Source organism: Procambarus clarkii, chromosome 1, assembly GCF_040958095.1.
Source record: "Procambarus clarkii isolate CNS0578487 chromosome 1, FALCON_Pclarkii_2.0, whole genome shotgun sequence".
NCBI classification, from domain to species: domain Eukaryota; kingdom Metazoa; phylum Arthropoda; class Malacostraca; order Decapoda; family Cambaridae; genus Procambarus; species Procambarus clarkii.
This window is the reverse complement of record NC_091150.1, coordinates 60881054-60907902: the sequence shown is the minus strand read 5'-3', so window position 1 is coordinate 60907902 and position 26849 is coordinate 60881054. Positions and strand designations below refer to the sequence as shown.

Sequence of the window (26849 nt, the reverse complement as noted above, 5' to 3'; positions counted from 1 at the left end):
ATCCTCGCCTGCCACCCCCGCCTGCAACCCACGCCTGCCACCCTCGCCTGCCACCCTCGCCTGCCACCCTCGCCTGCAACCCCCGCCTGCCACCCCCGCCTGCCACCTTCGCCTGCAACCCACGCCTGCCACCCTCGCCTGCCATCCTCGCCTGCCATCCCTGCCTGCCACCCTCGCCTGCCACCCTCGCCTGCCATCCTCGCATGCCACCCTCGCCTGCCATCCCCGCCTGCCTCCCCCGCCTGCCACCCTCGCCTGCCATCCCCGCCTGCCTCCCCCGCCTGCCATCCTCGCCTGCCACCCTCGCCTGCCACCCACGCCTGCCACCCACGCCTGCCACCCTTGCCTGCCACTCTCGCCTGCCACCCTCGCCTGCCATCCTCGCCTGCCATCCTCGCCTGCCACCCTCGCCTGCCACCCTCGCCTGCTACCCTCGCCTGCCAAACTCGCCTGCCAGCCTCGCCTGCCACCCTCGCCTGCCACCCTCGCCTGCCACCCCTGCCTGCCACCCTCGCCTGCCACCCTCGCTTGCCACCCTCGCCTGCCATTCCCGCTTGCCACCCTCGACTGCCACTCCTGCCTGCCACCCTCGCCTGCCATCTCCGCCTGCCACCCTCGCCTGCCACCCTCGCCTGCCACCCCCGCCTGCCACCCTCGCCTGCCACCCTCGCTTGCCACCCTCGCCTGTCATTCCCGCTTGCCACCCTCGACTGCCACTCCTGCCTGCCATCCTCGCCTGCCATCTCCGCCTGCCACCCTCGCCTGCCATCTCCGCCTGCCACCCTCGCCTGCCACCCTCGCCTGCCATCACCGCCTGCCACCCTCGCCTGCCATCCCTGCCTTCCACCCTCGCCTGCCATCCCCGCCTGCCAGCCATCCCCGCCTGCCACCCTCGCCTGCCATCCCCGCCTGCCACCCTCGCCTGCCATCCCCGCCTGCCACCCTCGCCTGCCATCACCGCCTGCCACCCTCGCCTGCCATCCTCGCCTGCCACCTTCGCCTGCCACCCTCGCCTGCCATCCTCGCATGCCACCCTCGCCTGCCACCCTCCCCTGCCATCCCCGCGTGCCATCACCGCCTGCCACCCTCGCCTGCAACCCTCGCCTGCCATCACCGCCTGCCTTCCTCGCCTGCCATCACCGCCTGCCACCCTCGCCTGCCATCCCCGCCTGCCATCCTCGCCTGCCATCCCCGCCTGCCACCCTCGCCTGCCACCCTCGCCTGCCATCCCCGCTTGCCATCCTCGCCTGCCACCCTCGCCTGCCATCCCCGCCTGCCATCCCCGCCTGCCATCCTCGCATGCCATCCCCGACTGCCATCCCCGCCTGCCATCCCCGCCTGCCATCACCGCCTGCCACCCTCGCCTGCAACCCTCGCCTGCCATCCTCGCCTGCCATCACCGCCTGGCACCCTCGCCTGCTTTCCTCGCCTGCCATCCTCGCCTGCAACCCTCGCCTGCCATCCCCGCCTGCCACCCTCGCCTGCCACCCTCGCCTGCCATCCTCGCCTGCCACCCTCGCATGCCATCCTCGCCTGCCATCCTCGCCTGCCATCCCCGTCTGCCATCCCCGCCTCCCACCCTCGCATGCCACCCTCGCCTGCCATCCTCGCCTGCCACCCTCGCATGCCATCCTCGCCTGCCATCCCCGCCTGCCACCCTCGCATGCCACCCTCGCCTGCCATCCCCGCCTGCCACCCTCGCCTGCCATCACCGCCTGCCATCCTCGCCTGCCACCCTCGCCTGCAACCCTCGCCTGCCATCCTCGCCTGCAACCCTCGCCTGCCATCCTCGCATGCCACCCTCGCCTGCCATCCCCGCCTGCCACCCCCGTCTGCCACCCCCGCCTGCCACCCTCGCCTGCCATCCTCGCCAGCCATCCCCGCCTGCCATCCTCGCCTGCCATCCTCGCCTGCCACCCTCGCCTGCCATCACCGCCTGCCACCCTCGCCTGCCATCCCCGCCTGCCACCCTCGCCTGCCACCCTCGCCTGCCATCACCGCCTGCCACCCTCGCCTGCCATCCCCGCCTGCCACCCTCGCCTGCCACCCTCGCCTGCCATCACCGCCTGCCACCCTCGCCTGCCATCCCCGCCTGCCACCCTCGCCTGCCATCCCCGCTTTCCTCCTTCCTTACCTTGAGGTTACCTTGAGATGCTTCCGGGGCTTAGCGTCCCCGTGGCCCGGTCGTCGACCAGGCCTCCTGGTTGCTGGACTGGTCAACCAGGCTGTTGGACGCGGGTGCTCGCAGCCTGACGTATGAGTCAGCCTGGTTGATCAGGTATCCTTTGGAGGTGCTAATCCAGTTCTCTCTTGAACACTGTGAGGGGTCGGCCAGTTATGCCCCTTATGTATAGCGGAAGCGTGTTGAACAGTCTCGGGCCTCTGATGTTGATAGACTTCTCTCTGAGTACCTGTTGCACCTCTGTTTTTCAACGGGGGTATTCTGCACATCCTGCCATGTCTTCTGGTCTCATGTGATGATATTTCTGTGTGAAGGTTTGGGACCAGCCCCTCTAATATTTTAAACGTGTAAATTATTATGTATCTCTCCTGCCTGCGCTCAAAGGAGTACAGATTTAGGCTCTTTAGTCGGTCCCAATAGTTTAGATGTTTTACTGAGTGGATTCTAGCAGTAAAGAATCTCTGCACGCTCTCCAGGTCAGCAATTTCTCCAGCTTTGAAAGGGGCCGTCATTGTGCAACAGTACTCCACTCTAGAGAACACAAGCGCCCTCGCCTGCCATCCCCGCGTGCAACCCTCGCCTGTCGTTCCCGCCTGCCCCACCCCCGCCTGCCACCCTCACATGCCACCCCCGCCTGCCACCCCTAGACGGTATTAATATTTAGTATATCATTATGGCCTCAAAGAGCGGTGGAGATTTATAATGGGAGATTACATGCACGCGTTGCACTGCTGCGTGTGTTGCATGCAACACTGTACTTGGTCTTGCAGCGACAATACTTTATGAATATTGGTGTGTAGTACCATAGTGTTGATGGTGTCATACAGGCTCTCATGCACACTATGGTAGCTGGTGCTCCCAGACCCCAGGATGGTTGTGGTGATGGTGTCATGCACAATATGGTAGCTGGTGCTCCCTGACCCCAGGATGGTTGTGGTGATGGTGTCATGCACACTATGGTAGCTGGTGCTCCCTGACCCCAGGGCTGGGATTCACGAAGGTACTTACGAAGGTTTTTCTTCTTAGCTACGAATATTTTCCTTCTTAGCGCCTTCGTGGCGGCTACGTCGGTATTCAGGTAGCTACACTAAGTCGAAAAACCTTCGTAAGTTTGGTCCGGGATCTAAGTGTGGTTTCGACCACTCGTAGCTTTACGTAAACTGGATATAACTCAATTTTTCTCTACTACATAACACTGTGATCGATTTTAAGATTTTGGAACATAAACAAAAGATTATAAAAATTGAATCTCGTGAAGAGTACTCCTTCGTGTTAGTTATATATACATTCTCTGCTTGAAACTTTGAGTAAATATGTCTTTTATGATATTAGAATTAGTTTTATAATAGCAAGATATTATACCCGTAGTTATTAAGTAAATAAACACTGGTGAACATGAAATATGAGAGAAGGTGATGAGCCCTGCCTGATGGGATCATTAACTATCACCAAATTCCCCTGTTCACCTAGTAGTAAGGGTGTACCTTAGCTATACATACCCATTTCTAATTTATTTAGTTTGGTTTTATTTTTAAATTAAATCTGGGTGAGACATAAAATAAAAATATGCTGCACAAATGATGTTAGGTAAGGAGAAGGGTAAAAATGTCAAAAACTTTTTTCATTGAATACTTAAAGCTATAATTATGGTATATAGACTATTAAAAAGAGAGAGGGAAGTAGGGGTCCAAGACCTCTTCCTGTTACACATCTTGGGTGTGGAACAAGTAATTATCAAAAGAAGGCACCATGCCAGGAAGGCTATGTAGCAGTAAGGCAGTGAGGTGAGGCAGCTACTTATTTGAGAAATGCTTATTTTATTTACCTTATAAGCTGAGGCAGCTTATTTTATTTGAGGAATACTCAGCTGATTCCTCTACATTTAGCATGAAACAAATTTGTGTCCAAGACCTCTTCCTGTTACACAATTTGGCTGTGTGTAACCAAACTAGAAGTGCTCTACAAATCAAGGGACCCAGAATGTGGAATGACCTCCTGAATCATGTCAAAGGCTGTACCTCTCTCAGCCAGTTTCAGAGTAAAACCAAGTACTGCCTAATTAACTCCATGTAACCTACCTTACCTCCTAAATGTCAACCCATGTCTTGCTATTCTTTAAACAATGCTGTTCACCAACGTGTACAATTGCTGATTTCTGCTATGTTACCCCCCCCCCCTTTTTTATTTTTTTATTCCTTCTTTCAACACAATTTATACCTAATCCCGATTACTATTAAGTTTTAGTCTAAGTGTTCCCCCCCCCACACCTTGCCCGAAATGCTATGAGTATTAGTGGCTTTAGGTATTGTGTGTACTAGCTCTCTCTATAATTCCAACATTATGTTTGTAAATCAACTGTATGTACTTTTCCTGAATAAAATTTATTTATTATTATTTATTTATTAATCAGTAAGTATTAAAAGAAGGCACCAAGCTGGGAAGGCTATGTAGCACCATTGTGTGTAACAATAAACCATTTTTTTTTAACAAATAATGCACCTGTATGGCAAAACAAATCCTGTCAGCTGTTAAAATATTGATGCAGTTATTTAAATAAAAAATATAATGAAAGAAATACTACTGGTTTATTTTTCTCCTATCTTTTTGTACAGACAGTATATCCAAGGAAGTGAAAAATTGAGACATAATGCACAATTTAATGAATGATTAGCATGGATTAGCAGGTCAAAAGAAATATGACTATTACATATCAGCATGAGATCTTAATGATCCATGGTTAACATGATTTAATGAGGATAATACAGTAATTGTAATAATACAAACTATAATTTAAAATCTTTATTACTGATTTTTTTTATTAAGAAGATTAGGTATACACAGCGATGTGCTGCTACCCTATTCTATATGGAATATTATACAGTGTAGATAAAAAACTAGCTGTAAGTTTATCTAATACTCCCATCTCACAGGATGGTTAGACATATATGGAATCAAGATAGAAAATACCAGCCTCAATACATAAAACAAATCAACTCTGACTAAACAACACTTCACGATTTTCACAAGAGGTAAGCACTGAATCATGGAAACAATATATTATAATTACTCTTACCAGTTTCTACAAGACTCCTCTCAAACAATGTTTAGCATGTTTTTTAACATGTTTAGGTATACACAGCAATGTGCTGCTTCCCTATTCTGTATGAAGGACCACACAGTGTAGATAAAAAACCAGCTACAAGTTCATTCAACATCCTCACCTCACAGGATGGTCAGTCATACATGTAATCAGGAGAGAACAAAATACTTAAGGCTGATCTATTAGCCTCCACTGGCAAAATCTGGGTGCAGCACAAGAATATCTTCCAATATTCCTGAGTGTATGAAGTAATTACAGAGCTCAAAGTACCTCATACCATTTGGTATGAAGTCACTCATAACAGGGCAATCACAGATATAGTGTTGGAGAGTATGTTCTCTCAAGTAAGACTGAAAACAAATGTTTTTTCCACCAAGAGGACTATAAACCAATGGAACCACCTACCCGCTGAAGCGTAAATGCCAAATTCCAGCTAAAAAATATCATTAAGACAATTGGCGGGCCTTTTAACAAGCAGCAGGCTTTCTGTCCTCGTCGAGGCCACTAGATAGTGGCCCTTGGGTAAATTCAGTTAATATATACAATAATTGTCAGCGCCTCTTCCGAGCAACAAGGACAGCTACACAGTATCTCTTAGAATTACGTAGGTAAACAACAAATGTAACATATTTGTTTACTACAATGTCGGTGCTGCCTGTAGAAGTTGAAAAAACATTGTTTTACTTCGAAATATACTAATTTTATAAGAAAATTCGACGTAAATAGGAGGCAGTAGAGCTCCGATAAGCCAGCGCTAAATCTTCAATATGAAGAATGTTTCTGCTCTCTAATTGGCCAAATGAAACACAGTAGTGACCTCGATCGGCACGCAGGTGAACCAACAAATATCTTCTTAAGTGGACGTACGTGAATTGCACGTCAGCATCTTCTTAGGGCATACTTAGGAACCTTCGTAGCAAACCTACTTAGAAAGAAATACATGGAGCTTCATGAATCTAGGTCCAGGATGGTTGTGGTGATGGTGTCATGCACACTATGGTAGCAGGTGCTCCCAGACCCTAGGATGGTGTCATGCACACTATTGTAGCAGGTGCTCCCAGACCCTAGGAGGGTTGTGGTGATGGTGTCATGCACACTATGGTAGCAGGTGCTCCCAGACCCCAGGATGGTGTCATGCACACTATTGTAGCAGGTGCTCCCAGACCCTAGGAGGGTTGTGGTGATGGTGTCATGCACACTATGGTAGCTGGAGCTCCCTGACCCCAGGATGGTTATGATGATGGTGTCATGTGCACTATGGTAGATGGTGCTCCCAGACCACAGGATGGTGTCATGCACACTATAGTAGCTGGTGCTCCCTGACCCCATGATGGTTGTGGTGGTGGTGTCATGCACACTATGGAAGCAGGCGCTCCCTGACACAAGGATGGTTGTGGTGTCATGCACACTATGGTAGCAGGCGCTCCCTGACCCCAGGCTAGTTGTGGTGATGGTGTCATGCACACTATGGTAGCTGGTGCTCCCAGACCCCAGGATGGTGTCATGCACACTATGGTAGCTGGTGCTCTCAAACCTCAGGGTGGTGTCATGCACACAATGGTAGCAGGTGTTCCCAGACCTCAGGATGGTTGTGGTGATGGTGTCATGTACACTATGGTAGCTGGTGCTCTCAAACCTCAGGATGGTGTCATGCAAACTATGATAGCAGGTGCTCCCAGACTCTAGGATGGTGTCATGCACACTATGGTAGCAGGTGCTCCCAGAAACAAGGATGGTGTCATGCACACAATGGAAGCAGGTGCTCCCTGACCCCAGGATGGTTGTGGTGATGGTGTCATGCACACTATCGTAGCTGGTGCTCCCAGACCACAAGACGGTGTCATGTACACTATGGTAGCAGGTGCTCCGAGACCCCAGGATGGTTGTGGTGATGGTGTCATGTACACTATGGTAGCTGGTGCTCCCAGACCCAGGGATGGTTGTGGTGATGGTGTCATGCACACTATGTTAGCTGGTGCTCCCAGACCACAGGATGGAGTCATGCACACTATGGTAGCTGGTGCTCCAAAACTCTAGGATGGTGTCATGCACTCTATGGTACCTGGTGCTCCCAGACCTCAGGATGGTTGTGGTGATGGTGTCATGCACACTATGGTAGCTGGTGCTCCCAGACCCCAGGATGGTTGTGGTGATGGTGTCATGCACACTATGGTAGCTGGTGCTCCCAGACCCCAGGATGGTTGTGGTGATGGTGTCATGTACACTATGGTAGCTGGTGCTCCCAGACCCCAGGATGGTGTCATGCACACTATGGTAGCTGGTGCTCCCAGACCCCAGGATGGTGTCATGCACACTGTGGTAGCAGGTGCTCCCAGACCCCAGGATGGTGTCATGCACACTATGGTAGCTGGAACTCTCAAACCTCAGGATGGTGTCATGCACACTGAGGTAGCAGGTGCTCCCAGACATCTGGATGGTTGTGGTGATGGTGTCATGCACACTATGGTAGCTGGTGCTCCCAGACCACAGGATGGTGTCATGCACACTATGGTAGCTGGTGCGCCCTGACCTCAGGATGGTGTCATGCACACTATGGTACCAAGTGCTCCCTGACCCCAGGATGGTGTCATGTACACTATGGTAGCAGGTGTTCCCAGACCTCAGGATGGTTGCGGTGATGGTGTCATGTACATTATGGTGGCTGGTGCTCCCAGACCCCAGGATGGTTGTGGTGATGGTGTCATGCACACTGTGGTAGCTGGTGCTCCCAGACCCCAGGATGGTTGTGTTGATGGTGTAATGTACACTATGGTAGCTGGTGCTCCCTGACCCAAGGATGGTGTCATGCACACTATGGTAGCAGGTGTTCCCAGACCTCAGGATGGTTGTGGTGATGGTGTCGTGTACACTATGGTAGCTGGTGCTCCCAGACCCCAGGATGGTTGTGGTGATGGTGTCATGCACACTGTGGTAGCTGGTGCTCCCAGACCCCAGGATGGTTGTGTTGATGGTGTCATGTACACTATGGTAGCTGGTGCTCCCTGACCCCAGGATGGTGTCATGCACACTATGGTAGCTGGTGCTCCCAGACCCCAGGATGGTGTCATGCACACTATGGTAGCTGGTGCTCCCAGACCCCAGGATGGTGTCATGCACACTATGGTAGCTGGTGCTCTCAAACCTCAGGATGGTTGTGGCGATGTTGTCATGCACGCTATGGGAGCAGGTGCTCCCAGACCCCAGGATGGTGTCATGCACACTATGGTACCAGGTGCTCCCTGACCCCAGGATGGTGTCATGTACACTATGGTAGCTGGTGCTCTCTGATCCAAGGATGGTGTCATGCACACTATGGTAGCAGGTGCTACCAGACCCTAAGATGGTTGTGGTGATGGTGTCATGTACACTATGTAGCTGGTGCTCCCAGACCCCAGGATGGTAGTGGTGATGGTGTCATGCACACTGTGGTAGCTGGTGCTCCCAGACCCCAGGATGGTTGTGTTGATGGTGTCATGTACACTATGGTAGCTGGTGCTCCCTGACCCCAGGATGGTGTCATGCACACTATGGTAGCTGGTGCTCCCAGACCCCACGATGGTGTCATGCACAGTATGGTAGCTGGTGCTCTCAAACCTCAGGATGGTTGTGGTGATGTTGTCATGCACACTATGGGAGCAGGTGCTCCCAGACCCCAGGATGGTGTCATGCACACTATGGTAGCAGGTGCTCCATGACCCCAGGATGGTTGTGGTGATGGTGTCATGTACACTATGGTAGCTGGTGCTCCCAGACCCCAGGATGGTTGTAGTGATGGTGTCATGCACACTGTGGTAGCTGGTGCTCCCAGACCCCAGGATGGTTGTGTTGATGGTGTCATGTACACTATGGTAGCTGGTGCTCCCTGAACCCAGGATGGTTGTGTTGATAGTGTCATGTACACTATGGTAGCTGGTGCTCCCTGACCCCAGGATGGTGTCATGCACACTATGGTAGCTGGTGCTCCCAGACCCCAGGATGGTGTCATGCACACTATGGTAGCTGGTGCTCCCAGACCCCAGGATGGTGTCATGCACACTATGGTAGCTGGTGCTCCCAGACCCCAGGTTGGTGTCATGCACACTATGGTAGCAGGTGCTCCCAGACCCCAGGATGGTTGTGGTGATGGTGTCATGTACACTATGGTAGCTGGTGCTCCCAGACCCCAGGATGGTTGTAGTGATGGTGTCATGCACACTGTGGTAGCTGGTGCTCCCAGACCCCAGGATGGTTGTGTTGATGGTGTCATGTACACTATGGTAGCTGGTGCTCCCTGACCCCAGGATGGTTGTGTTGATGGTGTCATGTACACTATGGTAGCTGGTGCTCCCTGACCCCAGGATGGTGTCATGCACACTATGGTAGCTGGTGCTCCCAGACCCCAGGATGGTGTCATGCACACTATGGTAGCTGGTGCTCCCAGACCCCAGGATGGTGTCATGCACACTATGGTAGCTGGTGCTCTCAAACCTCAGGATGGTTGTGGTGATGGTGTCATGCACACTATGGTAGCTGGTGCTCCAAGACCACAGGATGGAGTCATTCACACAATGGAAGCAGGTGCTCCCTGACCCCAGGATGGTTGTGGTGATGGTGTCATGCACACTATCGTAGCTGGTGCTCCCAGACTACAAGACGGTGTCATGCACACTATGGTAGCAGGTGCTCCGAGACCCCAGGATGGTTGTGGTGATGGTGTCATGCACTCTATGGTACCTGGTGCTCCCAGACCTCAAGATGGTTGTGGTGATGGTGTCATGCACACTATGGTAGCTGGTGCTCCCAGACCCCAGGATGGTTGTGGTGATGGTGTCATGCACACTATGGTAGCTGGTGCTCCCAGACCCCAGGATGGTTGTGGTGATGGTGTCATGTACACTATGGTAGCTGGTGCTCCCAGACCCCAGGATGGTGTCATGCACACTATGGTAGCTGGTGCTCCCAGACCCCAGGATGGTGTCATGCACACTGTGGAAGCAGGTGCTCCCAGACCCCAGGATGGTGTCATGCACACTATGGTAGCTGGAACTCTAAAACCTCAGGATGGTGTCATGCACACTGAGGTAGCAGGTGCTCCCAGACATCTGGATGGTTGTGGTGATGGTGTCATGCACACTATGGTAGCTGGTGCTCCCAGACCACAGGATGGTGTCATGCACACTATGGTAGCTGGTGCGCCCTGACCTCAGGATGGTGTCATGCACACTATGGTACCAAGTGCTCCCTGACCCCAGGATGGTGTCATGTACACTATGGTAGCAGGTGTTCCCAGACCTCAGGATGGTTGTGGTGATGGTGTCATGTACACTATGGTAGCTGGTGCTCCCAGACCCCAGGATGGTTGTGGTGATGGTGTCATGCACACTGTGGTAGCTGGTGCTCCCAGACCCCAGGATGGTTGTGTTGATGGTGTCATGTACACTATGGTAGCTGGTGCTCCCTGACCCCAGGATGGTGTCATGCACACTATGGTAGCTGGTGCTCCCAGACCCCAGGATGGTGTCATGCACACTATGGTAGCTGGTGCTCCCAGACCCCAGGATGGTGTCATGCACACTATGGTAGCTGGTGCTCTCAAACCTCAGGATGGTTGTGGCGATGTTGTCATGCACGCTATGGGAGCAGGTGCTCCCAGACCCCAGGATGGTGTCATGCACACTATGGTACCAGGTGCTCCCTGACCCCAGGATGGTGTCATGTACACTATGGTAGCTGGTGCTCCCTGATCCAAGGATGGTGTCATGCACACTATGGTAGCAGGTGCTCCCAGACCCCAAGATGGTTGTGGTGATGGTGTCATGTACACTATGTAGCTGGTGCTCCCAGACCCCAGGATGGTTGTGGTGATGGTGTCATGCACACTATGGTAGCTGGTGCTCCCAGACCACAGGATGGAGTCATGCACACTATGGTAGCTGGTGCTCCCAAACACTAGGATGGTGTCATGCACTCTATGGTACCTGGTGCTCCCAGACCTCAGGATGGTTGTGGTGATGGTGTCATGCACACTATGGTAGCTGGTGCTCCCAGACCCCAGGATGGTTGTGGTGATGGTGTCATCCACACTATGGTAGCTGGTGCTCCCAGACCCCAGGATGGTTGTGGTGATGGAGTCATGTACACTATGGTAGCTGGTGCTCCCAGACCCCAGGATGGTGTCATGCACACTATGGTAGCTGGTGCTCCCAGACCCCAGGATGGTGTCATGCACACTGTGGTAGCAGGTGCTCCCAGACCCCAGGATGGTGTCATGCACACTATGGTAGCTGGAACTCTCAAACCTCAGGATGGTGTCATGCACACTGAGGTAGCAGGTGCTCCCAGACATCTGGATGGTTGTGGTGATGGTGTCATGCACACTATGGTAGCTGGTGCTCCCAGACCACAGGATGGTGTCATGCACACTATGGTAGGTGGTGCGCCCTGACCTCAGGATGGTGTCATGCACACTATGGTACCAAGTGCTCCCTGACCCCAGGATGGTGTCATGTACACTATTGTAGCAGGTGTTCCCAGACCTCAGGATGGTTGCGGTGATGGTGTCATGTACATTATGATAGCTGGTGCTCCCAGACCCCTGGATGGTTGTGGTGATGGTGTCATGCACACTGTGGTAGCTGGTGCTCCCAGACCCAAGGATGGTTGTGTTGATGGTGTCATGTACACTATGGTAGCTGGTGCTCCCTGACCCAAGGATGGTGTCATGCACACTATGGTAGCAGGTGTTCCCAGACCTCAGGATGGTTGTGGTGATGGTGTCATGTACACTATGGTAGCTGGTGCTCTCAAACCTCAGGATGGTGTCATGCACACTATGATAGCAGGTGCTCCCAGACTCTAGGATGGTGTCATGCACACTATGGTAGCAGGTGCTCCCAGAAACAAGGATGGTGTCATGCACACAATGGAAGCAGGTGCTCCCTGACCCCAGGATGGTTGTGGTGATGGTGTCATGCACACTATCGTAGCTGGTGCTCCCAGACCACAAGACGGTGTCATGCACACTATGGTAGCAGGTGCTCCGAGACCCCAGGATGGTTGTGGTGATGGTGTCATGTACACTATGGTAGCTGGTGCTCCCAGACCCAGGGATGGTTGTGGTGATGGTGTCATGCACACTATGGTAGCTGGTGCTCCCAGACCACAGGATGGAGTCATGCACACTATGGTAGCTGGTGCTCCCAAACTCTAGGATGGTGTCATGCACTCTATGGTACCTGGTGCTCCCAGACCTCAGGATGGTTGTGGTGATGGTGTCATGCACACTATGGTAGCTGGTGCTCCCAGACCCCAGGATGGTTGTGGTGATGGTGTCATGCACCCTATGGTAGCTGGTGCTCCCAGACCCCAGGATGGTTGTGGTGATGGTGTCATGTACACTATGGTAGCTGGTGCTCCCAGACCCCAGGATGGTGTCATGCACACTATGGTAGCTGGTGCTCCCAGACCCCAGGATGGTGTCATGCACACTGTGGTAGCAGGTGCTCCCAGACCCCAGGATGGTATCATGCACACTATGGTAGCTGGAACTCTCAAACCTCAGGATGGTGTCATGCACACTGAGGTAGCAGGTGCTCCCAGACATCTGGATGGTTGTGGTGATGGTGTCATGCACACTATGGTAGCTGGTGCTCCCAGACCACAGGATGGTGTCATGCACACTATGGTAGCTGGTGCGCCCTGAACTCAGGATGGTGTCATGCACACTATGGTACCAAGTGCTCCCTGACCCCAGGATGGTGTCATGTACACTATGGTAGCAGGTGTTCCCAGACCTCAGGATGGTTGCGGTGATTGTGTCATGTACATTATGGTAGCTGGTGCTCCCAGACCCCAGGATGGTTGTGGTGATGGTGTCATGCACACTGTGGTAGCTGGTGCTCCCAGACCCCAGGATGGTTGTGTTGATGGTGTCATGTACACTATGGTAGCTGGTGCTCCCTGACCCAAGGATGGTGTCATGCACACTATGGTAGCAGGTGTTCCCAGACCTCAGGATGGTTGTGGTGATGGTGTCATGTACACTATGGTAGCTGGTGCTCCCAGACCCCAGGATGGTTGTGGTGATGGTGTCATGCACACTGTGGTAGCTGGTGCTCCCAGACCCCAGGATGGTTGTGTTGATGGTGTCATGTACACTATGGTAGCTGGTGCTCCCTGACCCCAGGATGGTGTCATGCACACTATGGTAGCTGGTGCTCCCAGACCCCAGGATGGTGTCATGCACACTATGGTAGCTGGTGCTCCCAGACCCCAGGATGGTGTCATGCACACTATGGTAGCTGGTGCTCTCAAACCTCAGGATGGTTGTGGCGATGTTGTCATGCACGCTATGGGAGCAGGTGCTCCCAGACCCCAGGATGGTGTCATGCACACTATGGTACCAGGTGCTCCCTGACCCCAGGATGGTGTCATGTACACTATGGTAGCTGGTGCTCCCTGATCCAAGGATGGTGTCATGCACACTATGGTAGCAGGTGCTCCCAGACCCTAAGATGGTTGTGGTGATGGTGTCATGTACACTATGTAGCTGGTGCTCCCAGACCCCAGGATGGTAGTGGTGATGGTGTCATGCACACTGTGGTAGCTGGTGCTCCCAGACCCCAGGATGGTTGTGTTGATGGTGTCATGTACACTATGGTAGCTGGTGCTCCCTGACCCCAGGATGGTGTCATGCACACTATGGTACCAGGTGCTCCCTGACCCCAGGATGGTGTCATGTACACTATGATAGCTGGTGCTCACTGACCCAAGGATGGTGTCATGCACACTATGGTAGCAGGTGCTCCCAGACCCCAAGATGGTTGTGGTGATGGTGTCATGTACACTATGGTAGCTGGTGCTCCCAGACCCCAGGATGGTTGTGGTGATGGTGTCATGCACACTGTGGTAGCTGGTGCTCCCAGACCCCAGGATGGTTGTGTTGATGGTGTCATGTACACTATGGTAGCTGGTGCTCCCTGACCCCAGGATGGTGTCATGCACACTATGGTAGCTGGTGCTCCCAGACCCCACGATGGTGTCATGCACACTATGGTAGCTGGTGCTCTCAAAACTCAGGATGGTTGTGGTGATGTTGTCATGCACACTATGGGAGCAGGTGCTCCCAGACCCCAGGATGGTGTCATGCACACTATGGTAGCAGGTGCTCCCAGACCCCAGGATGGTTGTGGTGATGGTGTCATGTACACTATGGTAGCTGGTGCTCCCAGACCCCAGGATGGTTGTAGTGATGGTGTCATGCACACTGTGGTAGCTGGTGCTCCCAGACCCCAGGATGGTTGTGTTGATGGTGTCATGTACACTATGGTAGCTGGTGCTCCCTGACCCCAGGATGGTTGTGTTGATGGTGTCATGTACACTATGGTAGCTGGTGCTCCCAGACCCCAGGATGGTGTCATGCACACTATGGTAGCTGGTGCTCCCAGACCCCAGGATGGTGTCATGCACACTATGGTAGCTGGTGCACCCAGACCCCAGGATGGTGTCATGCACACTATGGTAGCTGGTGCTCCCAGACCCCAGGATGGTGTCATGCACACTATGGTAGCAGGTGCTCCCAGACCCCAGGATGGTTGTGGTGATGGTGTCATGTACACTATGGTAGCTGGTGCTCCCAGACCCCAGGATGGTTGTAGTGATGGTGTCATGCACACTGTGGTAGCTGGTGCTGCCAGACCCCAGGATGGTTGTGTTGATGGTGTCATGTAAACTATGGTAGCTGGTGCTCCCTGACCCCAGGATGGTTGTGTTGATGGTGTCATGTACACTATGGTAGCTGGTGCTCCCTGACACCAGGATGGTGTCATGCACACTATGGTAGCTGGTGCTCCCAGACCCCAGGATGGTGTCATGCACACTATGGTAGCTGGTGCTCCCAGACCCCAGGATGGTGTCATGCACACTATGGTAGCTGGTGCTCTCAAACCTCAGGATGGTTGTGGTGATGGTGTCATGCACACTATGGTAGCTGGTGCTCCAAGACCACAGGATGGAGTCATTCACACAATGGAAGCAGGTGCTCCCTGACCCCAGGATGGTTGTGGTGATGGTGTCATGCACACTATCGTAGCTGGTGCTCCCAGACCACAAGACGGTGTCATGCACACTATGGTAGCAGGTGCTCCGAGACCCCAGGATGGTTGTGGTGATGGTGTCATGCACTCTATGGTACCTGGTGCTCCCAGACCTCAAGATGGTTGTGGTGATGGTGTCATGCACACTATGGTAGCTGGTGCTCCCTGACCCCAGGATGGTTGTGGTGATGGTGTCATGCACACTATGGTAGCTGGTGCTCCCAGACCCCAGGATGGTTGTGGTGATGGTGTCATGTACACTATGGTAGCTGGTGCTCCTAGACCCCAGGATGGTGTCATGCACACTATGGTAGCTGGTGCTCCCAGACCCCAGGATGGTGTCATGCACACTGTGGAAGCAGGTGCTCCCAGACCCCAGGATGGTGTCATGCACACTATGGTAGCTGGAACTCTCAAACCTCAGGATGGTGTCATGCACACTGAGGTAGCAGGTGCTCCCAGACATCTGGATGGTTGTGGTGATGGTGTCATGCACACTATGTTAGCTGGTGCTCCCAGACCACAGGATGGTGTCATGCACACTATGGTAGCTGGTGCGCCCTGACCTCAGGATGGTGTCATGCACACTATGGTACCAAGTGCTCCCTGACCCCAGGATGGTGTCATGTACACTTTGGTAGCAGGTGTTCCCAGACCTCAGGATGGTTGTGGTGATGGTGTCATGTACACTATGGTAGCTGGTGCTCCCAGACCCCAGGATGGTTGTGGTGATGGTGTCATGCACACTGTGGTAGCTGGTGCTCCCAGACCCCAGGATGGTTGTGTTGATGGTGTCATGTACACTATGGTAGCTGGTGCTCCCTGACCCAAGGATGGTGTCATGCACACTATGGTAGCAGGTGTTCCCAGACCTCAGGATGGTTGTGGTGATGGTGTCATGTACACTATGGTAGCTGGTGCTCCCAAACCCCAGGATGGTTGTGGTGATGGTGTCATGCACACTGTGGTAGCTGGTGATCCCAGACCCCAGGATGGTTGTGTTGATGGTGTCATGTACACTATGGTAGCTGGTGCTCCCTGACCCCAGGATGGTGTCATGCACACTATGGTAGCCGGTGCTCCCAGACCCCAGGATGGTGTCATGCACACTATGGTAGCTGGTGCTCCCAGACCCCAGGATGGTGTCATGCACACTATGGTAGCTGGTGCTCTCAAACCTCAGGATGGTTGTGGCGATGTTGTCATGCACGCTATGGGAGCAGGTGCTCCCAGACCCCAGGATGGTGTCATGCACACTATGGTACCAGGTGCTCCCTGACCCCAGGATGGTGTCATGTACACTATGGTAGCTGGTGCTCCCTGATCCAAGGATGGTGTCATGCACACTATGGTAACAGGTGCTCCCAGACCCTAAGATGGTTGTAGTGATGGTGTCATGTACACTATGTAGCTGGTGCTCCCAGACCCCAGGATGGTAGTGGTGATGGTGTCATGCACACTGTGGTAGCTGGTGCTCCCAGACCCCAGGATGGTTGTGTTGATGGTGTCATGTACACTATGGTAGCTGGTGCTCCCTGATCCCAGGATGGTGTCATGCACACTATGGTAGCTGGTGCTCCCAGACCCCACGATGGTGTCATGCACACTATGGTAGCTGGTGCTCTCAAACCTCAGGATGGTTGTGGTGATGTTGTCATGCACACTATGGGAGCAGGTGCTCCCACACCCCAGGATGGTGTCATGCACACTATGGTACCAGGTGCTCCCTGACCCCAGGATGGTGTCATGTACACTATGATAGCTGGTGCTCACTGACCCAAGGATGGTGTCATGCACACTATGGTAGCAGGTGCTCCCAGACCCCAAGATGGTTGTGGTGATGGTGTCATGTACACTATGGTAGCTGGTGCTCCCAGACCCCAGGATGGTTGTGGTGATGGTGTCATGCACACTGTGGTAGCTGGTGCTCCCAGACCCCAGGATGGTTGTGTTGATGGTGTCATGTACACTATGGTAGCTGGTGCTCCCTGACCCCATGATGGTGTCATGCACACTATGGTAGCTGGTGCTCCCAGACCCCACGATGGTGTCATGCACACTATGGTAGCTGGTGCTCTCAAAACTCAGGATGGTTGTGGTGATGTTGTCATGCACACTATGGGAGCAGGTGCTCCCAGACCCCAGGATGGTGTCATGCACACTATGGTAGCAGGTGCTCCCAGACCCCAGGATGGTTGTGGTGATGGTGTCATGTACACTATGGTAGCTGGTGCTCCCAGACCCCAGGATGGTTGTAGTGATGGTGTCATGCACACTGTGGTAGCTGGTGCTCCCAGACCCCAGGATGGTTGTGTTGATGGTGTCATGTACACTATGGTAGCTGGTGCTCCCTGACCCCAGGATGGTTGTGTTGATGGTGTCATGTACACTATGGTAGCTGGTGCTCCCTGACCCCAGGATGGTGTCATGCACACTATGGTAGCTGGTGCTCCCAGACCCCAGGATGGTGTCATGCACACTATGGTAGCTGGTGCTCCCAGACCCCAGGATGGTGTCATGCACACTATGGTAGCTGGTGCTCTCAAACCTCAGGATGGTTGTGGTGATGGTGTCATGCACACTATGGTAGCTGGTGCTCCAAGACCACAGGATGGAGTCATTCACACAATGGAAGCAGGTGCTCCCTGACCCCAGGATGGTTGTGGTGATGGTGTCATGCCCACTATCGTAGCTGGTGCTCCCAGACCACAAGACGGTGTCATGCACACTATGGTAGCAGGTGCTCCGAGACCCCAGGATGGTTGTGGTGATGGTGTCATGCACTCTATGGTACCTGGTGCTCCCAGACCTCAAGATGGTTGTGGTGATGGTGTCATGCACACTATGGTAGCTGGTGCTCCCTGACCCCAGGATGGTTGTTTTGATGGTGTCATGCACACTATGGTAGCTGGTGCTCCCAGACCCCAGGATGGTTGTGGTGATGGTGTCATGTACACTATGGTAGCTGGTGCTCCCAGACCCCAGGATGGTGTCATGCACACTATGGTAGCTGGTGCTCCCAGACCCCAGGATGGTGTCATGCACACTGTGGAAGCAGGTCGCTCCCAGACCCCAGGATGGTGTCATGCACACTATGGTAGCTGGAACTCTCAAACCTCAGGTTGGTGTCATGCACACTGAGGTAGCAGGTGCTCCCAGACATCTGGATGGTTGTGGTGATGGTGTCATGCACACTATGGTAGCTGGTGCTCCCAGACCACAGGATGGTGTCATGCACACTATGGTAGCTGGTGCGCCCTGACCTCAGGATGGTGTCATGCACACTATGGTACCAAGTGCTCCCTGACCCCAGGATGGTGTCATGTACACTATGGTAGCAGGTGTTCCCAGACCTCAGGATGGTTGTGGTGATGGTGTCATGTACACTATGGTAGCTGGTGCTCCCAGACCCCAGGATGGTTGTGGTGATGGTGACATGCACACTGTGGTAGCTGGTGCTCCCAGACCCCAGGATGGTTGTGTTGATGGTGTCATGTACACTATTGTAGCTGGTGCTCCCTGACCCAAGGATGGTGTCATGCTCACTATGGTAGCAGGTGTTCCCAGACCTCAGGATGGTTGTGGTGATGGTGTCATGTACACTATGGTAGCTGGTGCTCCCAGACCCCAGGATTGTTGTGGTGATGGTGTCATGCACACTGTGGTAGCTGGTGCTCCCAGACCCCAAGATGGTTGTGTTGATGGTGTCATGTACACTATGGTAGCTGGTGCTCCCTGATCCCAGGATGGTGTCATGCACACTATGGTAGCTGGTGCTCCCAGACCCCACGATGGTGTCATGCACACTATGGTAGCTGGTGCTCTCAAACCTCAGGATGGTTGTGGTGATGTTGTCATGCACACTATGGGAGCAGGTGCTCCCACACCCCAGGATGGTGTCATGCACACTATGGTACCAGGTGCTCCCTGACCCCAGGATGGTGTCATGTACACTATGATAGCTGGTGCTCACTGACCCAAGGATGGTGTCATGCACACTATGGTAGCAGGTGCTCCCAGACCCCAAGATGGTTGTGGTGATGGTGTCATGTACACTATGGTAGCTGGTGCTCCCAGACCCCAGGATGGTTGTGGTGATGGTGTCATGTACACTATGGTAGCTGGTGCTCCCAGACCCCAGGATGGTGTCATGCACACTATGGTAGCTGGTGCTCCCAGACCCCAGGATGGTGTCATGCACACTGTGGAAGCAGGTCGCTCCCAGACCCCAGGATGGTGTCATGCACACTATGGTAGCTGGAACTCTCAAACCTCAGGTTGGTGTCATGCACACTGAGGTAGCAGGTGCTCCCAGACATCTGGATGGTTGTGGTGATGGTGTCATGCACACTATGGTAGCTGGTGCTCCCAGACCACAGGATGGTGTCATGCACACTATGGTAGCTGGTGCGCCCTGACCTCAGGATGGTGTCATGCACACTATGGTACCAAGTGCTCCCTGACCCCAGGATGGTGTCATGTACACTATGGTAGCAGGTGTTCCCAGACCTCAGGATGGTTGTGGTGATGGTGTCATGTACACTATGGTAGCTGGTGCTCCCAGACCCCAGGATGGTTGTGGTGATGGTGACATGCACACTGTGGTAGCTGGTGCTCCCAGACCCCAGGATGGTTGTGTTGATGGTGTCATGTACACTATTGTAGCTGGTGCTCCCTGACCCAAGGATGGTGTCATGCTCACTATGGTAGCAGGTGTTCCCAGACCTCAGGATGGTTGTGGTGATGGTGTCATGTACACTATGGTAGCTGGTGCTCCCAGACCCCAGGATTGTTGTGGTGATGGTGTCATGCACACTGTGGTAGCTGGTGCTCCCAGACCCCAAGATGGTTGTGTTGATGGTGTCATGTACACTATGGTAGCTGGTGCTCCCTGACCCCAGGATGGTGTCATGCACACTATGGTAGCTGGTGCTCCCAGACCCCAGGATGGTGTCATGCACACTATGGTAGCTGGTGCTCCCAGACCCCAGGATGGTGTCATGCACATTATGGTAGCTGGTGCTCTCAAACCTCAGGATGGTTGTGGCGATGTTGTCATGCACGCTATGGTACCAGGTGCTCCCTGACCCCAAGATGGTGTCATGTACACTATGGTAGCTGGTGCTCCCTGATCCAAGGATGGTGTCATGCACACTATGGTAGCAGGTGCTCCCAGACCCCAAGATGGTTGTGGTGATGGTGTCATGTACACTATGGTAGCTGGTGCTCCCAGACCCCAGGATGGTTGTGGTGATAGTGTCATGAACACTGTGGTAGCTGGTGCTCCCAGACCCCAGGATGGTTGTGTTGATGGTGTCATGTACACTATGGTAGCTGGTGCTCCCTGACCCTACGATGGTGTCATGCACACTGTGGTAGCTGGTGCTCCCAGACCCCAGGATGGTTGTGTTGATGGTGTCATGTACACTATGGTAGCTGGTGCTCCCTGACCCCAGGATGGTGTCATGCACACTATGGTAGCTGGTGCTCCCAGACCCCAGGATGGTGTCATGCACACTATGGTAGCTGGTGCTCCCAGACCCCAGGATGGTGTCATGCACATTATGGTAGCTGGTGCTCTCAAACCTCAGGATGGTTGTGGCGATGTTGTCATGCACGCTATGGGAGCAGGTGCTCCCAGACCCCAGGATGGTGTCATGCACACTATGGTACCAGGTGCTCCCTGACCCCAAGATGGTGTCATGTACACTATGGTAGCTGGTGCTCCCTGATCCAAGGATGGTGTCATGCACACTATGGTAGCAGGTGCTCCCAGACCCCAAGATGGTTGTGGTGATGGTGTCATGTACACTATGGTAGCTGGTGCTCCCAGACCCCAGGATGGTTGTGGTGATAGTGTCATGAACACTGTGGTAGCTGGTGCTCCCAGACCCCAGGATGGTTGTGTTGATGGTGTCATGTACACTATGGTAGCTGGTGCTCCCTGACCCCAGGATGGTGTCATGCACACTATGGTAGCTGGTGCTCCCAGACCCTACGATGGTGTCATGCACACTATGGTAGCTGGTGCTCTCAAACCTCAGGATGGTTGTGGTGATGTTGTCATTTACACTATGGGAGCAGGTGCTCCCAGACCCCAGGATGGTGTCATGCACACTATGGTACCAGGTGCTCCCAGACCCCAGGATGGTTGTGGTGATGGTGTCATGTACACTATGGTAGCTGGTGCTCCCAGACCCCAGGATGGTTGTAGTGATGGTGTCATGCACACTGTGGTAGCTGGTGCTCCCAGACCCCAGGATGGTTGTGTTGATGGTGTCATGTACACTATGGTAGCTGGTGCTCCCTGACCCCAGGATGGTTGTGTTGATGGTGTCATGTACACTATTGTAGCTGGTGCTCCCTGACCCCAGGATGGTGTCATGCACACTATAGTAGCTGGTGCTCCCAGACCCCAGGATGGTGTCATGCACTCTATGGTAGCTGGTGCTCCCAGACCCCAGGATGGTGTCATGCACACTATGGTAGCTGGTGCTCTCAAACCTCAGGATGGTTGTGGTGATGGTGTCATGCACACTATGGTAGCTGGTGCTCCCAGACCACAGGATGGAGTCATGCACACAATGGAAGCAGGTGCTCCCTGACCCCAGGATGGTTGTGGTGATGGTGTCATGCACACTATCGTAGCTGGTGCTCCCAGACGACAAGACGGTGTCATGCACACTATGGTAGCAGGTGCTCCGAGACCCCAGGATGGTTGTGGTGATGGTGTCATGCACTTTATGGTACCTGGTGCTCCCAGACCTCAGGATGGTTGTGGTGATGGTGTCATGCACACTATGGTAGCTGGTTCTCCCAGACCCCAGGATGGTTGTGGTGATGGTGTCATGCACATTATGGTAGCTGGTGCTCCCAGACCCCAGGATGGTTGTGGTGATGGTGTCATGTACACTATGGTAGCTGGTGCTCCCAGACCCCAGGATGGTGTCATGCACACTATGGTAGCTGGTGCTCCCAGACCCCAGGATGGTGTCATGCACACTGTGGTAGCAGGTGCTCCCAGACCCCAGGATGGTGTCATGCACACTATGGTAGCTGGAACTCTCAAACCTCAGGATGGTGTCATGCACACTGAGGTAGCAGGTGCTCCCAGACATCTGGATGGTTGTGGTGATGGTGTCATGCACACTATGGTAGCTGGTGCTCCCAGACCACAGGATGGTGTCATGCACACTATGGTAGCTGGTGCGCCCTGACCTCAGGATGGTGTCATGCACACTATGGTACCAAGTGCTCCCTGACCCCAGGATGGTGTCATGTACACTATGGTAGCAGGTGTTCCCAGACCTCAGGATGGTTGTGGTGATGGTGTCATGTACACTATGGTAGCTGGTGCTCCCAGACCCCAGGATGGTTGTGGTGATGGTGTCATGCACACTGTGGTAGCTGGTGCTCCCAGACCCCAGGATGGTTGTGTTGATGGTGTCATGTACACTATGGTAGCTGGTGCTCCCTGACCCAAGGATGGTGTCATGCACACTATGGTAGCAGGTGTTCCCAGACCTCAGGATGGTTGTGGTGATGGTGTCATGTACACTATGGTAGCTGGTGCTCCCAGACCCCAGGATGGTTGTGGTGATGGTGTCATGCACACTGTGGTAGCTGGTGCTCCCAGACCCCAGGATGGTTGTGTTGATGGTGTCATGTACACTACGGTAGCTGGTGCTCCCTGACCCCAGGATGGTGTCATGCACACTATGGTAGCTGGTGCTCCCAGACCCAAGGATGGTGTCATGCACACTATGGTAGCTGGTGCTCCCAGACCCCAGGATGGTGTCATGCACACTATGGTAGCTGGTGCTCTCAAACCTCAGGATGGTTGTGGCGATGTTGTCATGCACGCTATGGTAGCTGGTGCTCCCTGATCCAAGGATGGTGTCATGCACACTATGGTACCAGGTGCTCCCTGACCCCAAGATGGTGTCATGTACACTATGGTAGCTGGTGCTCCCTGATCCAAGGATGGTGTCATGCACACTATGGTAGCAGGTGCTCCCAGACCCCAAGATGGTTGTGGTGATGGTGTCATGTACACTATGGTAGCTGGTGCTCCCAGACCCCAGGATGGTTGTGGTGATAGTGTCATGAACACTGTGGTAGCTGGTGCTCCCAGACCCCAGGATGGTTGTGTTGATGGTGTCATGTACACTATGGTAGCTGGTGCTCCCTGACCCCAGGATGGTGTCATGCACACTATGGTAGCTGGTGCTCCCAGACCCTACGATGGTGTCATGCACACTATGGTAGCTGGTGCTCTCAAACCTCAGGATGGTTGTGGTGATGTTGTCATTTACACTATGGGAGCAGGTGCTCCCAGACCCCAGGATGGTGTCATGCACACTATGGTACCAGGTGCTCCCAGACCCCAGGATGGTTGTGGTGATGGTGTCATGTACACTATGGTAGCTGGTGCTCCCAGACCCCAGGATGGTTGTAGTGATGGTGTCATGCACACTGTGGTAGCTGGTGCTCCCAGACCCCAGGATGGTTGTGTTGATGGTGTCATGTACACTATGGTAGCTGGTGCTCCCTGACCCCAGGATGGTTGTGTTGATGGTGTCATGTACACTATGGTAGCTGGTGCTCCCTGACCCCAGGATGGTGTCATGCACACTATAGTAGCTGGTGCTCCCAGACCCCAGGATGGTGTCATGCACTCTATGGTAGCTGGTGCTCCCAGACCCCAGGATGGTGTCATGCACACTATGGTAGCTGGTGCTCTCAAACCTCAGGATGGTTGTGGTGATGGTGTCATGCACACTATGGTAGCTGGTGCTCCCAGACCACAGGATGGAGTCATGCACACAATGGAAGCAGGTGCTCTCAAACCTCAGGATGGTTGTGGTGATGGTGTCATGCACACTATGGTAGCTGGTGCTCCCAGACCACAGGATGGAGTCATGCACACAATGGAAGCAGGTGCTCCCTGACCCCAGGATGGTTGTGGTGATGGTGTCATGCACACTATCGTAGCTGGTGCTCCCAGACCACAAGACGGTGTCATGCACACTATGGTAGCAGGTGCTCCGAGACCCCAGGATGGTTGTGGTGATGGTGTCATGCACTTTATGGTACCTGGTGCTCCCAGACCTCAGGATGGTTGTGGTGATGGTGTCATGCACACTATGGTAGCTCGTGCTCCCAGACCCCAGGATGGTTGTGGTGATGGTGTCATGCACATTTTGGTAGCTGGTGCTCCCAGACCCCAGGATGGTTGTGGTGATGGTGTCATGTACACTATGGTAGCTGGTGCTCCCAGACCCCAGGATGGTGTCATGCACACTATGGTAGCTGGTGCTCCCAGACCCCAGGATGGTGTCATGCACACTGTGGTAGCAGGTGCTCCCAGACCCCAGGATGGTGTCATGCACACTATGGTAGCTGGAACTCTCAAACCTCAGGATGGTGTCATGCACACTGAGGTAGCAGGTGCTCCCAGACATCTGGATGGTTGTGGTGATGGTGTCATGCACACTATGGTAGCTGGTGCTCCCAGACCACAGGATGGTGTCATGCACACTATGGTAGCTGGTGCGCCCTGACCTCAGGATCGTGTCATGCACACTATGGTACCAAGTGCTCCCTGACCCCAGGATGGTGTCATGTACACTATGGTAGCAGGTGTTCCCAGACCTCAGGATGGTTGTGGTGATGGTGTCATGTACACTATGGTAGCTGGTGCTCCCAGACCCCAGGATGGTTGTGGTGATGGTGTCATGCACACTGTGGTAGCTGGTGCTCCCAGACCCCAGGATGGTTGTGTTGATGGTGTCATGTACACTATGGTAGCTGGTGCTCCCTGACCCAAGGATGGTGTCATGCACACTATGGTAGCACGTGTTCCCAGACCTCAGGATGGTTGTGGTGATGGTGTCATGTACACTATGGTAGCTGGTGCTCCCAGACCCCAGGATGGTTGTGGTGATGGTGTCATGCACACTGTGGTAGCTGGTGCTCCCAGACCCCAGGATGGTTGTGTTGATGGTGTCATGTACACTACGGTAGCTGGTGCTCCCTGACCCCAGGATGGTGTCATGCACACTATGGTAGCTGGAGCTCCCAGACCCCAGGATGGTGTCATGCACACTATGGTAGCTGGTGCTCCCAGACCCCAGGATGGTGTCATGCACACTATGGTAGCTGGTGCTCTCAAACCTCAGGATGGTTGTGGCGATGTTGTCATGCACGCTATGGTAGCTGGTGCTCCCTGATCCAAGGATGGTGTCATGCACACTATGGTAGCAGGTGCTCCCAGACCCCAAGATGGTTGTGGTGATGGTGTCATGTACACTATGTAGCTGGTGCTCCCAGACCCCAGGATGGTTGTGGTGATGGTGTCATGCTCACTGTGGTAGCTGGTGCTCCCAGACCCCAGGATGGTTGTGTTGATGGTGTCATGTACACTATGGTAGCTGGTGCTCCCTGACCCCAGGATGGTGTCATGCACACTATGGTAGCTGGTGCTCCCAGACCCCACGATGGTGTCATGCACACTATGGTAGCTGGTGCTCTCAAACCTCAGGATGGTTGTGGCGATGTTGTCATGCACGCTATGGTAGCTGGTGCTCCCTGATCCAAGGATGGTGTCATGCACACTATGGTAGCAGGTGCTCCCAGACCCCAAGATGGTTGTGGTGATGGTGTCATGTACACTATGTAGCTGGTCCTCCCAGACTCCAGGATGGTTGTGGTGATGGTGTCATGCACACTGTGGTAGCTGGTGCTCCCAGACCCCAGGATGGTTGTGTTGATGGTGTCATGCACACTGTGGAAGCAGGTGCTCCCAGACCCCAGGATGGTGTCATGCACACTATGGTAGCTGGAACTCTCAAACCTCAGGATGGTGTCATGCACACTGAGGTAGCAGGTGCTCCCAGACATCTGGATGGTTGTGGTGATGGTGTCATGCACACTATGGTAGCTGGTGCTCCCAGACCACAGGATGGTGTCATGCACACTATGGTAGCTGGTGCGCCATGACCTCAGGATGGTGTCATGCACACTATGGTACCAAGTGCTCCCTGACCCCAGGATGGTGTCATGTACACTATGGTAGCAGGTGTTCCCAGACCTCAGGATGGTTGTGGTGATGGTGTCATGTACACTATGGTAGCTGGTGCTCCCAGACCCCAGGATGGTTGTGGTGATGGTGTCATGCACACTGTGGTAGCTGGTGCTCCCAGACCCCAGGATGGTTGTGTTGATGGTGTCATGTACACTATGGTAGCTGGTGCTCCCTGACCCAAGGATGGTGTCATGCACACTATGGTAGCAGGTGTTCCCAGACCTCAGGATGGTTGTGGTGATGGTGTCATGTACACTATGGTAGCTGGTGCTCCCAAACCCCAGGATGGTTGTGGTGATGGTGTCATGCACACTGTGGTAGCTGGTGCTCCCAGACCCCAGGATGGTTGTGTTGATGGTGTCATGTACACTATGGTAGCTGGTGCTCCCTGACCCCAGGATGGTGTCA

At 53.8% G+C, this 26849-nt stretch overlaps 1 protein-coding gene across 1 annotated transcript in view; it reads left to right on the top strand.

Moving 5' to 3' along the window:
• LOC138363706 (proline-rich protein 36-like) overlaps positions 1 to 26849 on the top strand; it is a 147037-nt gene that overhangs the window by 5305 nt on the left and 114883 nt on the right. The window contains exon 2 of the mRNA XM_069323098.1: positions 458 to 1830. Coding sequence (XP_069179199.1) covers positions 458 to 1830 — 1373 coding nt within the window. The remainder of the gene's footprint in view (positions 1 to 457; positions 1831 to 26849) is intronic.